Source organism: Moschus berezovskii, chromosome 17 (genome assembly GCF_049115385.1).
Source record: "Moschus berezovskii isolate FMDL1 chromosome 17, NW_MosBer_1.0, whole genome shotgun sequence".
Taxonomy (NCBI): domain Eukaryota; kingdom Metazoa; phylum Chordata; class Mammalia; order Artiodactyla; family Moschidae; genus Moschus; species Moschus berezovskii.
In genome coordinates this window covers 72,714,262-72,730,392 of record NC_142476.1, presented here as the reverse complement: position 1 = coordinate 72,730,392, position 16,131 = coordinate 72,714,262, and the positions used below count along the sequence as shown (strand labels likewise).

Below are 16,131 nucleotides of genomic sequence, written 5' to 3'. Positions count from 1 at the left end.
TGTGTTCCTAGCTCTGTCCACTGAAAAGATTCAGGAAGGATGGCCAACCTAGGAATGTAGAAATGGGTACCACTGGCACCCAAGCTGTAATCAGATTCCAAGTCCCAGCCAGGAAATATTAAGGATGAATATGGAACACCTTGGGCTTCCCAGGTGGTGTGAGTGGTAAAGAACCTGCCTACCAATGCAGGAGACATAAGAGACATGAGTTCAATCTCTGGGTCGGGAAGATCCCCTGGAAAAGGGCATGGCAACCCACTCCAGAATTCTTACTGGGAAAATCCCAAGGACAGAGGAGCCTGGCGAGCTACAGTCTATAGTGTTGCAAAGATTCGGGCATGACTGAACACACAGCAGTGATCACTGAGCATGAAAAGAAACATTCAAGAACCAGCTCTATTTTTACATAGGATTTTGAAAGATCACAATATGCAAATAAGGATTGCATTAAATCAAAAAACAATCCACTTTCCTAATATGTCTTCAAAAATAAAATAATCCAAAGAATGATGGCAGATTTGAGCAAAAGCTAAAAAGAAGTAGAAGAGATGGAAAGGCATCAAGTTTGATTTTTTATTTGTGTGATAATATTAATTATGGTTTTGTCTGGGTAAGAGTTGAGAATAAACTTCTACCTGCCACAAAAGACCTACCCATATAAATTTCTTACAGAATCTGGTAAACATTTTGGCTCCAACTATTTTTTGTAACTTTCCTGAGTGGTTTTATACCATAACTCCACAAAGACAGTTAAGAAGATAAAGAAAGCGTAAGAAAGCACACGTGCTCAGTAATGTCCAACTCTTTGCGACCCCATGTACAATAGCCTGCCAAGCTCCTCTGTCCATGGGATTTCCCAGGCAAGAATACTACAGTAGGGTTGCTATTACCTCTTCCAGGGGATCTTTCCAACCCAGGGATTAAACCCGCATCTCTTGCATTGCAGCCGGATTTTTTACCACTGAGCCACCTGAGAAGCCCAAGATAAAGGAACTGGGGACAAAATTCAAAACGAAACTTAAAATATTAACTTAGGCTGGCAGATCTGAAACTGCATTGGTAATGTCTTATTCACTGACCACTTTAAAGACGTGGGATATACTCATTTGTGAAACAAATAGCTTATTGATAGCAAGGGACACAGGGTCCAACCCTCTGTCCTGAAGTAGTCTCACATTTTTTATCAGCTCGCTTCTGTTGCCCATAAAACGATACTGGAGATATATATACCCAAACAGGCAGGTTGTGGAAATCTAAAAAGATTTCCTGGCAGAGGCTCAAAACTAAAATAGAAATGTCTACAGAAAGATACTAAAAATGGATAATCTCTTGTCCATTAACTAAAACTGTCTCCTGTGTATCAAATCAGCAAACTCCATTAAAATTTCAATAAAACTATTTGAGGACCCAGTAGATACTAAAGAGCTGAAGAGCTGTTTTTACTCCTTTACTAGTTGTTCTGATTTGTGAAGATGTTAGTATTTCTCTATTACAAATTCAACACAAATACACACACCACACATGAAATCTAAGACCAAAGTCATTATCCTCTTTTAAAAGTAACCGAGAGTTAAATTTTAGGCCAGTTAGGAGAAATAATATGCTATTTAATTCATCTGCCTGATTTTACAGAGAAGAAGCCATGCATTCTTAAAGGAGGTAAAATCTGAAATTGGAGAGTAGGGAAAAAAATCTCTGCTTTAAGGTAAAATGCATACCCACATAGTACATAAATAGATTACATAGAAATTTGTAATATTACTTCACTGGGGACCTATTAGGAAAAACATATCTAAACAGCCTACCCTGAGAAGAGTGTGTGGTGCTGGAAAAGACTCTTGAGAATCCCTTGAACAGCATGGACATCAAACCAGTCAACCCGAAAGGAAATCAATCCTGAATATTCATTGGAAGGACTGACGCTAAAGCTGAAACTCCAATACTTTGGTCACCTGATGCAAAGAGCCAACTCAGAAAAGACACAGAAAATACCAGGACGCCAGGAAAGATTGAGGGCAGGAGAAGGGGGTGACAAAGGATGAGATGGTTGGATAGCATCACTGACTCAATGGACATAAGGTTGAACAAACTCTGGGAGATAGTGAAGGACAGGGAAGACTGGCATGCTGCAGTCCATGGGTTCGCAGAGAGTCAGACGTGACTGAGCGACTGAACAAGAAGAGTGATCATGAAAAATAAGATTGAAAAACACTAAACTTGTATGAGGTTCCAAATACACTGATTAAATATGGCCCCCATTCCAGTCTCCAACAGAAATCATCAACTTTTTAATCCCTGAAATTATACCACATTCTGTACATATACAATTTGTATTTAAGAACAAAATATTGTCATGAGATGAGGATAATCATTTATGATTTAAAATTGATGAGCAAAATATAATTTGCAGCTTGATATCAATTTGATGTTATTACTCCAGAAGTGGGATTCCCAGATGGCACAGTGGTAAAGAATTCACCTGCAATACAGGAGATGCAGGTTTGATCACTGGGTCAGGAAGATCCCCTGGAGAAGGCAATGGTAATCCACTACAACAGTCTTGCTGGGAAAATTGCATGGACAGAAGAGCCTGGCAGGCTACAGTCATGGGTGTTGCAAAGAGTCAGACACAACTGACCTTGCATACATGCACACTCTTGAAGTACTGTGTATAAGTAAAAAGAAAACTCAACTCGAACATGTAGATTCTATTTATTTTCAAACAGACCAGGGTTAAAATTGCTCTAGGTTGGGGGTGGATCCGGAGTGGCAACAGTTGGGATGTGAGGGGTGGCTATGGAACTTGAAGCTCTTGTGACTTAAGCAAAGAGAATGATCGGACTAAAAGTAATTCTTAATCTTAAACTGCTTTTAATCTTGCACTGCATAAAAGTGAATATATTACCTTGGGGCTAGTGATAACAGTTTTCAAGAAATCTTAGACAAAAGAATCAAAAGAACCAATTGAGAGAATAGAACCATATGCTATCATCTTACCTAAAATGCTTACAGTACTATCTTACCATATTACTCTCTTTGTGTCTCATGAAGACATAAAATGAATTCTAAAATCATAGAATTTCCCAAATGGAAAGGATTCTAGAAGTTAGTCAAAACCTCTTGGTTAATGTGTCAGAAAGCTGGGGCCTTACAATGCCAATGTTGAAATTGTGACCTAGATTCTCCTTTTAAAATTCAATCTCACAAGATGTATCAGGGGTGCAATATTTCCCAAGAGACTGTTGTTCTCTATCCAAAATAGAGAATATGTAGTTGAAACGAGCCTATAAAGTTTCTTACCTTCAAATATAAGTGGAATAATTATTTCAAGTTTTCAAATATTAGAATATCATAATTACAGTATCTTTGCTGTTGTTTAGTCGTTCAGTCATATCCGACTCTGCGACCCCATGGACTGTAGCCTGCCAAGCTCCTCTGTCCATGGGATTTCCCAGGCAAGAACACTGGAGTAGGTTGTCATTTCCTTCTCCAGGGGATCTTCCCGACCCAGGACCTGAACCAGTGCTTCCTGCATCAGTAGGAGGATTCTTTACCACTGAGCCATCAGGTAAGCCCTAATCACAGCATTAGCTCACGATACATTGGGATTTTTGGCTATGTACCTAAAGACAGGGAATATACTTTCAATGGCTTTCTGGTGTTATAAATATTTCTGAATTCATATGTGACAGAAACATAGCTACAAAAAATATGACAGCCATTATCAGGAAGCCAATTCCCTGTTTCCCAAGCATAAGCACAACATTTATAATTATTGAATAAAGACAGGTGTTTAAAATAAGCTGAAATTTAGATTAATGAGACAATGGTTGTTAACACCGACAGCCCGAAGGAGAATGCTGAGGTATTATAACAATAAAGTAGATTTTTTTCTCCACACACAGTCTTTTACATTAATCTAAAATTTCTAAATATGAAAAGGAAAATTTACAAACTTTTTGGTATGTTTATGAGAAGTATTAAAATATATTCACATTGATGTGTTTGGCAGCTTAAGAAACACTGGTTCCTAGCAAGATCAAATCTACAGCTTTACTGATGTCCTTCAAATAATGGTTAAAAAATGGAATAAAACAGCATCATATTGGCAGTCTCAAACAAAATGACTTTCTGAGTGGTTTATCCCAAGCTAAAATAGTAGGGCTTACAGGTTGGATGGATGAGAGAAAGCTATATTTACACGACAAAGGAGAGGTGACACCATGTAGACATTAAAAAAGTCCTTATAGCGCTTAATCACTTCTCCTTCATTACAGACTCTTATTCTATTAATTTTTCTTGGTATTGAGAAGCTGAAAAATGTTAGAATTACTTACAGGAGAATTTTGTGATGTGGAGAAGTAGCATACTACTGAATACTATGCTAGAAGAGAGGGTTTGTCGACTATTTCTGGCTTAACACATGAAAAATAAACTGACTAGTTCTTTAAAGGGTTTCTAATCACCACTCATTGCTCAAAAGTAGGTCACTTCCTCCCTCTCACAGAAGAGAATGTGGGATTCAAACATCATATATAAAAATATTAATGATTATACTTCTAAACAACAGTGACAAATACTGCTACTAATTAATTCAGGTATTTTAAATTATAATCCATAGCCATAAAGTAAACAACTAATATCTAAAATTACAAAATTTTAGCAATTTTTATGATAAAGTTTTAGCAATGCACAGCATTCATGATTAGTTAATAATTCACAAAAAGCAATTTGAGACACAAAAGATATACAACACACCGGGCTGTATTTTAAAAATAATTAAACAAGTAAATGTTTTAAATTAGAACCACGATACAATTTCCAAATAAAAATTCTTCCCAAACCATCACTGAATCTTTCATCCAATTATGAGAGATGTTTTAATGGGAAGTCCATACCAACTAATAAATTCTCAGAAAATTTCTATCCCATCTCCCACTCTGGTCTTCCAGACAGCAGGGGTTTCTTCAGGGTTTGTGATGATGATGCCATGTGTCATAAAGAGTCATATTTTACAGTTTCACAGCGGGAGGAGGAGAGAAGCGAATGGTATTTTAAGAAAGAGGGGTCCATTCGCAATTAAAAGTGTGAAATGCTAAACTCCATTATGAAGACAGATAGCAAAGTACAACTTCATTGTTGAAAACAATTTCCCTCCTATCAGTCCAAGGATTCATGCATCAATATTGTAGATGAACTGTTAATTACAAAATCAATTAAAAATTATTCCTAAAAACAGTCACGCGTCCCTGGCTCTCATGGGGGCAATTTGGGCAGAAGGTCTCATCTCACTAGGACCGCGCCAAATCACAAAGTCGTCATCCACAAGTAAGCAAAAGCAATCTGGTTTTTCATTTTTCAGCGCGGCTGAGCCCAGCCTGAGATTGATCGTCACATATGGCCCCAGAAAACAAACTGTCAATACCTTGAATGCTGCAGAATTTGAACAAATAGCCATCCGCCCATTCAAGCCACTCATTGCATCCCATTTAACAGATTTTATTGACAGTTTCCTTCTTGTAATTAAAGGGAAAACTACTGGCCGGCAACCAAGATAAAGTTCAAAGATAGGGTCAAAACAAAAGCAGATGGAGGGGCACGATGTGACTGTCAATGGTACATAGCATCAGAGCGTGTTATTGACGCAGGTATCTAAAGATCGGCACGTCATTAAGGAGGGATCTATCCTGGACTTTATGCAAATGCTAAGAGAGACTTAAGACCACAATCAAGCATCCAGAGAGGCACAAAGGCAAAAACAACAAAGCACCAACGATTTTTACTTATCAGAGTTTGCTCTCTATTTTAGCACGTTTCAGTTCTCATGTAAAGACTGTTTATTCTCATAATTCTTAACCCTTACTACATAGGTAATACTTTAAGGGAAATACTCCTTTGCAGAATTCGACTGCTAGAGAATTCCAGAAGGGAAGAAAACAGTATTCTCTGATAACCAGAATGAAAAGCAACACAACAACATATATTATTCCAATCACAAAATTTGCATTATAGGATAGGGGAATGATTTGCATTTGTATCTCATATTATTTTCATTTGTGTAACTAAGACAAAGGACCTAATATTGTCCTGAGCGTCCATTTACACCACTGCCACTTTTGCTTTTGCTTTGCCATGATTTGTGTTAATGAACAATTTGGTGGTAAAAGGGACACAGCCCTTAATAAGCAAATAAAGGTAACTCCCTTTAAGTTGGTTTTTCTTTTCTTCTAACTTTTCCCTAGAAAGCTACGAGGATTATAATTTTGCTGACTCAGAATTCACAGCTGGGTCTAGTAAATCCCTGAAGAAGGTAAGTGAAGGGGTAGAACTGACATATTAGGAAATATAACAACGAACCATGTCAATATGCCAACCTGAATTAGCGAGAGCTATCGCTTTGAGGGTGACAAATTCTTCTTTCTCCAGCTTCATGCTCTTGTATTTTTTTACCAGCTGCAGGATAGCATTATTTAGGTCAAGAAGGCCTGCTAATTTGGACTGGTCTTCATCCATTATATAATCGTCTGCATAGACAAGTTCATCCTCAAAGGAAAGAGATCGGTACACGACACCAAGGATCAAGATTTCCATCCAAGCGCTTTGCAGAAGGCTCATCTGGTCCGCCAGGGACAGCGTGGAAAAGCCTGCATAGAAATATAGGCAGATCAAGTTACTTTAAAGCCATCATATCATAATGCACCATTAGTTTCATATGGTAGTCAGCTTCTGCATAGGTGCTCAAAATTATGCTGAGCTCTGATTAGCTGTTCTTAAAATTTCCCCTGCCCATTTTGCCAATGGCAAAGTAAAAGGCACCAACCAGCTTCAACTTGGTGTTTTCTCCATATTTTATAGACACAGCTGACAGGGATATAATAGATAAGAGGTAGTTTTGTTTCTTTCACTTGAAAATACCATGCAATCATGAAATACAATTGATTTCTAGTGGAAGTCTTTATGAATGTCTTAAATGGAAGGAAGTGTTAGTCGCTCAGGCATGTCTGGCTCTTTGTGACCCCATGGACTATAGCCCACCAGGGCCCTCTGTCCCTGGAATTCTACAGGCAAGACTACTGGGGTGGGTAGCCATTCCCTTCTCCAGGGAAACTTCCCCACCCAGGGACCGAACCTGGGTCTCCTGCATTGCAGGTAGATTTTTTACCATTTGAGCCACTCTTACTAGGCTTGATAGTTTGATAGGAAGTCAAACTATCAACTACCTCATCTCCAAAAACTGCTCTTGATAAACAACATGAAAGTGAAAAACAAAAACCAAAAAAACAGAAGCCCCAAATAAAGGACAACAATTTAGGCCACACAGTAAGAGTGCAATTTGGAACCATTTCTCTGTAATTGTCACAAGCATAGTGAGTGTTGAGTACAATTACACCCAAAAGAGCTTTCTTAATCGGATATTCTGTCCCCACTGACATTTAGCATGGATTCCTTTTTAAAATGGTGATTATTGGTATCAAAGAGGATGGAATACTTTGCAGCCTGGTCCCCTCACCAAACAGAGAAGCCACAATTTATTCTTGATATTAGGATCCACTCATTTAAAAAGTTAAACATGGAGACCATGAGGTGCAATGGACGAAGTATGAGGAGAGACAGATCCTAAACTTCAGTATCAGCTCCACTGAACTACTGGCTGTTTCACCTTGAGCAGGATAATTTCCTTGTACCTTAATTTCTGTTTTGCAGAAATATAAAACCCAGCAAAACACTACTTTATAATATGTATTCTATAAGTGTAGCTATATGATATACTACTTTTACCTGAAATACCTGGAGGACTGCTTCAATCCTAAACCTGGTCTGCATTTATACATACATGCTTGAAGTCCCTTCTGAACTTGAGAAACACAAGTAAAAAAAAATTAAAAAGAAAATGTGGTTCAAGAGGGAAACATGAAGTAGGACAATTAAACCTTGGGCTTCCCTGGTGGCTCAGAGGTTAAAGCGTCTGCCTCCAATGTGGGAGACCCGGGTCCGATCCCTGGGTCAGGAAGATCCCCTGGAGAAGGAAATGGTAACCCACTCCAGTATTTTTGCCTGGAGAATCCATGGACGGAGAAGCCTGGTAGGCTACAGTCCACGGGGTCGCAAAGAGTCGGACACGACTGAGCGACTGAACGGAACGGAACGGAGGAGTAAAGATATCTATTTAAATTTCAGAGGGATTAGATCCAGACTCCTTAAAAGGAAGTCTTAGTGGAGATAACCTGATCATCAGTTGCTTACTTTTGCCTTAAGAAAAAAAGTTTCTTAAAACTTTACCCTCATTTCAAGGTTATGCCCAGGAATTCCAAGGGTGACAAACCATATCTATGGTTTTTGAGGACAATGGTACCATGATTTTAGATTCTGCCACCAATAATTCCACAGAAAGAAGAAAGTATTAATAATGCAACCTACAAAATCTGTTATTACTCCCTTTCTAGATCCTATTACCCAAATCATAAATGCCCATTGCTGTTCAGCTTTCTTAGGCTCCTACCTTTGGCTATTGTTCTTAATCATTTTTACTCATCACAAATTATTCATATTTTCTGTGAGGGTAGCAACTATAGCATGATAAAGAAAAGGAAATGATTTCCTGGCCCACTGGAGAAAATGAGTGGTTGGCCATTTGGTACCATTCACTTCAAGTGTTTAATAAAATCACCAAGAGGGATTAGTCCAGCTTTTCTTAAGGGGTCTTAAGGCCCACGTAAAAAGCATTTATTTCATTTATTTTTAATCAAGTTGCTTACATATTACTTAACTGATCTTCTTTTGGACTGACTATGTCTCTTTTTCCTTTTTCTCTATTCTTTCTTTGTCACTGAAATATGGGGTTACACGAATAAACACTCGCTTAGAATTAGAGATGTTAACAACTTTTAACAGGGATTACAAAGAGAAAAATAATGATCGAATCTGAGTAGATGTGGCTCCATTTCCTTTTCATGTTGAGAATGTTTTACAACAAATAAACCAAAAATCAAACAAACAAATATTGATCTTTTTTCCATTCCCCCACTGCAAGAAAAAGATGTCCTGCAAATTCAAATACCTAAGTTAAGAAGAGAGACTAAGTAGGAATTTTCTTTTGTAAATAAAACAGACACAAAAATAGTCATCTAGGAAGTTCTGAGCAAAAGGAGATGGGCAATTTCCATTCGCCTTCATTCCTTGTTCCTTTTCATGCTCCCAAGCAGCAGTTTTTCTGCAGCAGCAGATGGACAGAGCGCATAGCCTGCAGCACCTTCCTGTGACAGCCCTATTCTCCAGCCCAGACACTGCTGTTAGTAAATAGATTTACACATTCTCCAATCTCCACACATCTTTCTGCCGAATAATTAAAAGCAGGATGATTAGTTTATTGAGTGGAAGGAGGAACTTTTTTATTGAGGTCCATCCACGATTTTATCAGGGCCAGCACTTTTACGGTTGTCAGGAGGATGCAGGCATCCAATTTTTCTTATCTGCCTGATTAATACAAACGCTGTTTCAGGACGCATTAATTAACAGATACAAATCTACGTTCTCATGGAAGGATCAATACGGAGAAGAAAAGAGGCATCAATGTGAATTTAGTGCTGATGATGGAGCAGGCACGCTATCGACATTTACGTGCACGGAAACTTTAAAGTTGCGTGGGGGCCCCTTTGTCCCTGTGATTTACAAATGAACAATTTTTTTCAGCCATGAATGTTTCACACATTTCTTGGGGGGTTTAATTAAGCCAAAAACAATAAAACTTCATTTTCTTAGGTTGATCCTGTGACTTGATCCTTCTAGGGGTGTGTGTGTGTGTGTATGTGAACTTGGCCTTTTACTTCTTAATGAAATAAAAACAAGGAAAAGGGTAAAGAAAAGGTTCTCCTTTTTTGTGGGGGGTGGTCAGGGGGCACATAAAGATAGATATAGTACAAAAGGTCTGCTTGAGAGCCTCAAGTCTATTTCAAGCTGATCAGAGGAGGTGTAATTTTGCCAAACCAAAGGGGAAAGAACAACCTATGCTCTACACAATATAAATAAAGTCTGGACTTTTATCTCTTCTTGGTCCAGAAATAGCTGGACCCCAACATTTTAACCCTTTCCTCCCAAAACCTTGCAATCTGGACGCTGTCACAAAGAACTGTCCTGCCCAAATGCTTGGATAACAGTTAAACAGCTTTGTTATAAGCTGGCTGTGCTCACCTGAGCACTAAGGCAGCTGAACCCAAAACAGACGATATTTCAATTCCTCAAAAGTTTCCCTCCTGGTCTTAAGAGTGCTAGTTCTATTTTACACTCATAAAGACGCAGGGATGAAATGAGAATTTTATCAGTAGTCCTGAGCAAAGTAGAAAAACGTAAGTGACCAAGAGCTAAATGAAAATGCATATTTTAATGAACTGAGTCTAAGGAACTTTCTCAAAACACGACTGCTCCATTGGTGCACACAGGCTGGCCTCCAAATGATAATTATTTGTTTGTGCTTTTACTGGGCCTTTAGTGGTGTTTTATAGCTCTTGGACTACAAGTTAGAGGTCCTTCGTATCTATAACCTTTAGCTATCTTTGGTGAGAAACCTCTTTGCCAAGTGAAATAAAATATGCTTTGCGGTGGTGTCATGGGCACTTCATGTTTTGTACATCCCAGCATCTTAATCTTCAGTGTGTGACAGGTTATAGTTTTAAATGTTCAGCTGTATTACAGCTTTTTAAAATACACTGATACCATGACACATTTTTTTCTTCCCCAGCTCCAGTCCATCCATGCATATAGCTGACAACTCCGATCTCTCTTCATCTCCATCCTAGAGTCAGTGCAACTTAATGTATCTCAGGCCTTCTGCAGGCAGAATGCCTCTCCACCTTCACCCACAGTTAAGCAGCGTGTTTATCTGCAGTACAGTGTGCACCAAATAAACACGATGACACTTGGGAATAACATCATTTCGAACGACTGAAAAGCTTCTCGAGAGGCAGGTACCCTTGAAGTAACAGGCCTGAAGAAGCATGTTTTGTGCCAAGTCTCTTGCTTTCTTTTACTGGAAGCTTCGGAGGTTGACAGTGGCGCTGTGGGCCCTTGTCAAGCACTTTTATTTATTTATTTTTAGCCTGGCAAACTGATGCACTTTGCAGTCAACTTACCAAAAAGGCTAAGCATTTGAAAGTGTGAAGGGCAAAAAATATCTGACGGCTAGTCTTCAAAAATACACTTTCATTTCAGAAAGCATAAATGTTTATTTCCTGAACAGAGTGTTGACAGAAATAGGCTGCCGTGAAGGCGTTTGGGTTTAACCCCTGCTAGGCATTTTCTTCTCGGCTGCTTCCTCGAAACAGAGAAAGCCTTTTACATCTTTGGGGTGTCTGTTAATATCACTTAATCATGGCATTGATTTCTCTGCTCACAGTTTTTGAACTGTAGTGTCTCCGTCCCACCAAAAATGGACACATTTCAATGAATAGCATAGCATGCTAAAATTACATGTATATCACAATGACACAACAACTCACTGAGATCACAAGTGGAGTTCATTGAGAGAAGCTGACTGAGCAACACGGCATCAGCTAGATTCTTCAACTCTCATAGAAATAAACCTAGTGTTGATAGGAGCTAAAGGAAAAAAGCATAACAATGGCACAAATATTTGGCCTTAGTTATTAATAAATGCAGATCTGTAAGCCTTATCAGTGATACTCTCTTTTTTAGTCACTTGTTCTTTTCAAATAGGAGCAGACATATCATTTCTTCTATGATTCGCAAACCACAGGGCTCGGGTTTATGTTTGTGCACGTGTGTGTGTGTGTATATATATAAACTTTTTCTTTATTTCACGTAGAGATGAACTTCATGGACTAGAACTCAGTTGGGGCTCAAGGCAAACAGCTACTAATAGTCCAGTGCCAAACTAAAAAGCTGGAATATCCTTTTTGTGCTACCAGCAGCATTTTATTTAAAATTTTTCTTTATGAGAGATAATTATTATCAATCTATTATTATCTCTCTACCATATTATATTATCTCTTCATTATATTAGTACCTAAGCATTAGATGGCAAGCCACTCCAGTACTCTTGCCTAGAAAATCCCATGGATGGAGAAGCCTGGTAGGCTGCAGTCCATGGGGTCGCTACGAGTCGGACACGACTGAGCGACTTCATTTTCATTTTTCACTTTCACACATTGGAGAAGGAAATGGCAACCCACTCCAGTGTTCTTGCCTGGAGAATCCCAGGGACGGGGGAGCCTGGTGGGCTGCCGTCTCTGGGGTCGCACAGAGTCGGACACAACTGAAGTGACTTAGCAGCAGCAAGCATTAGATACATACAATTGCTACCCTTTGAACTTTTATTCTTTTAGCTTGACTGAGACCCAGATTTCAAGCATTTAAATTCAATCACAGTTGGCTTGGGTGAAACGTAAGAATAACTGACAAAAATGGGATCGCTCCCTTTCTTGCCAATATAATCACTCATTTCAGCATATGTGGAACACAAGAAATCTGTTTCTTTGGTTCTGTTTCTATACTCCAAGTAAGGTTCATGGATATTTCACAGAGCCATTATCTTAAAATAGTGGTTTCATGGGAAAAACATGAAAATTTGAAAGGCAGAACTCAGATTCAAAAATTACTTTATATCTGCATGGCAGAAGTGACCACTTTGTATACAATGATCTAGATAGCTGTGATAAACTAAAGGGAGAGAAGAGAGTTGAACAGGTGGTATCCACCAGTCCAAGGCACAATTACCACTATTCACCAAGCTTACAGGTTCGACTGGCCACTCACTGACCACTCATGCTGGTTATGTGAACGGCCAAACATGTTAGCAATCAGCCCACTCCTGGGCACTGCAATCAACAACACGCCCCTATGCCCACATGGCACTGGTAAAATGCTTTCTTCAGCAATTGTTTCGTGTTTTTTTTTTTTCCTTTGGCCACACCACAAGGCATGTAGGATCTTAGTTCCCTGACCAGAGATTGACCCTGTGCCCCCTGCAATGCAAGTGGAGATTCTTAACCACTGGACTGCCAGGGAAGTCCCAGCAATTGTTTCCTGTTTCCCAGTCCAGGTTGCTAGAAAAATTTTTTTAAATGAAATTAAAAATGTAACAGCAGCTAAGGAAAAATATTCCCATGTGGCAGCACAGGAAAGCCTCGAAATGACAGTACGAAACTTTTTGTTGGTTTGTTTGCTTCTTTGAGTGGGCAGATTTAAACAAACACTTGCCAACCTACTTTGAAAAGGACCTGACAGAGGCCAGATGAATGCAAAATAAGAATCCAGAGAACATCTACAGGGAGGGTACAGCTTCTCTTTGTAAATCCCACTTACCTACCATCTCTGAATGCTCCAGAGGAGCTGAAATAATTCCCTTAGTCTTCCCAAACCCCCTCTGAACTGGCCTCAACTGTACTTCTCTCCTTTCATCTAAGTCAAGAAGAAAGACAAATTGTTTGGGGTCATGGAGACAAGGATAGAGAAGCTGCTTTCAAGGAGGAAACTCTAATAGCTTTCTTTTCTTACAACCTTTTTTTGTGTGTGGTACTAGTTGAAGACAAGAAAGTTCTGCCTGGGAAAACTCTCCTTTTTGATGTGACTAAAATTTGTTTGGCCATGAAGAAAAAAAAGGCTGCACCATATATAAAATAGGACTCTTCAAAAAAAATCTGATAAAAGGGTATTGCCAGTTTTACTTTGGAATTAGATACATACTGAGGAAGGAAAAACATTCTGAAGCTACATTTCTGATTTGGAAAAAAGAAAGAAACTGCTGGAATCTTGCTCTCCCCAGTAGGACTGGTCAAAAAATATCTTGTGTGTTACAGGGTCCAGAACAGTTGTCCAAGAAGAACCAGCCCAGCCCCACCAGATATGCAGGCATTATCCCCTTTAGGAAATTGCCAAGAAGTGTGCATCAGTTTTGGTCTAATACTTGATGTAAACGTCAAACCTTCAAAATAAACACAGGTTGACTCTGTCTTGAACTCAGGATCTTTAAGGCTGGTAGACATTTCCACAAACTTTTAAAAAGTATGTAGGAAACTTTTAATGTCAAATATTCAAAAGCTAAGGGTTTACTGCTATAGGTGACAGAGGAGGGAAGAGGCTGTGGTGTGGGGAGTGGTGACCTTGAGGTCTGGGGGTCTGGGTTCTGGTTCCATCTCTCCCCATGACCAAGGATGTTAACTTGGCCCCTGCTGTTAAGTTGAATCACTGCCCTCCAAAAGCTGATGTAATCCTAAATCCCAGGACTGTGAATGTGACCTTATTTGGAAATAAGGTCTATGTAGATGATCAAGTTGGGCTTCCCTGGTGGCTCAGAGGTTAAAGCGTCTGCCTCCAATGCAGGAGACCCGGGTTCGATCCCTGGGTCGGGAAGATCCCCTGGAGAAGGAAATGGTAACCCACTCCAGTATTCTTGCCTGGAGAATCCCATGGACGGAGAAGCCTGGTAGGCTACAGTCCACGGGGTCGCAAAGAGTCGGACATGACTGAGCGACGGAACGGAACGGAGATGATCAAGTTAGGATGAGGTCATTAGGGTGGGTTCTCATCTAATCTGATTGCAACTTCATTGAAAGCGGGAAATTCAGACTCAGACACAAACAGGAGGAAAACAAAGTGAAGATACACAGAGAAAATATTTTCATCCACAAACCATGGGATGCTGGAGGCTACCTGAAGCTAGGAGAAAGGCATGGGACAGATCCTCAGAAGGAACGTACCCTCCAGACACCCTTGATGTCAGACGTCTAGGCTCCAGAACTGTAAGATAAATGCTTAAGTCATCCAGTTTGAGGTACTTAATTATAGCAGCCCAAACAAACTGCGGGCTTCCCTGGTGGCTCAGTGGTAAAGAATCCGCCTGCCAATGCAAGGTACTCAGGTTTGATCCCTGGGTCGGGAAGATCCCCTGGAAAAGGAAATGGCAACCCGCTCTGGTATTCTTGCCTGGGAAATTCCATGGACAGAGGAGTCTGGTAGGCTACAGTCCACGGGGTCTCAAAGAGTCAGACATGACTGAGCATGCGCACGCATACACACGCAGAGCAAACCAATACAGACCCATAGCTGTGCTTCATCTGTCAGTGTGAAATAAGGACCAAACATCTCTGAAGGATCTTCCAGCCCCAATGCCATTTGACTCCAAATAACAAACGGAGAGCTGCTTACATGAAACACAACCCTGTGTGGGTAGTAGTCAGCACCTCTGATGAAGATCACCGGACTGGGAGTAAATCAACCTAGCATGGGGTGCCAGCTCTGCCACCAACTAGCCATGGGACTCAGCTCCTAGGATTCCTGCTTTCTCACCTGTAAATTGGAAGTTGGGAACAATCTTCCCAAAGTTTGGGTCCAGTCCTACATCATTCGGGTTTTCAGTGGTTCCACCCTAACACAATTCAAGTCAATTGATACTAGGCAACGGCAAGCCACTCCAGTACTCTTGCCTAGAAAATCCCATGGATGGAGGAGCCTGGTAGGCTGCAGTCCATGGGGTCGCTAAGGGTCGGACACGACTGAGCGACTTCACTTTCACTTTTCACTTTCACACGTTGGAGAAGGAAATGGCAACCCACTCCAGTGTTCTTGCCTGGAGAATCCCAGGGACGGGGGAGCCTGGTGGGCTTCCGTCTATGGGGTCACACAGAGTCGGACACGACTGAAGTGACTTAGCAGCAGCAGCAGCAGCATCTATGATAAATGAAGCACTGTGCTCATAACCATGATACTAATATTACATAAGATGATACAATTCCTGCCCTCTCAGACTTTCAGTTCAGTTCAGTTCAGTCGCTCAGTCGTGTCCGACTCTCCGCAACCCCATGAATCACAGCACGCCAGGCCTCCCTGTCCATCACCAACTCCCGGAGTTCACTCAAACTCATGTCCACAGAGTCGGTGATGCCATCCAGCCATCTCATTCTCCGTCGTCCCCTTCTCCTCCCGCCCCCAACCTTTCCCAGCATCAGAGTCTTTTCCAGTGAGTCAACTCGTCGCATGAGGTGGCCAAAGTATTGCAGTTTCAGCTTTAGCATCAGTCCCTCCAATGAACATCCAGGATTGATCTCCTCTAGAATGGACTGGTTGGATCTCCTTGCAGTATAAGGGACTCTCAAGAGTCTTCTCCAACACCACAGTTCA

The 16,131-nt window shown here is 40.4% G+C and overlaps 1 protein-coding gene across 9 annotated transcripts in view; it reads right to left on the bottom strand.

Moving 5' to 3' along the window:
• Positions 1-16,131, bottom strand: part of ESRRG (estrogen related receptor gamma) — a 700,961-nt gene that overhangs the window by 7,577 nt on the left and 677,253 nt on the right. For all 9 annotated transcript variants that reach the window (XM_055419897.2, XM_055419903.2, XM_055419900.2 and 6 more), the window contains one exon: positions 6,375-6,644. In XM_055419897.2, the coding sequence (XP_055275872.1) occupies positions 6,375-6,644 (270 nt within the window). The remainder of the gene's footprint in view (positions 1-6,374; positions 6,645-16,131) is intronic.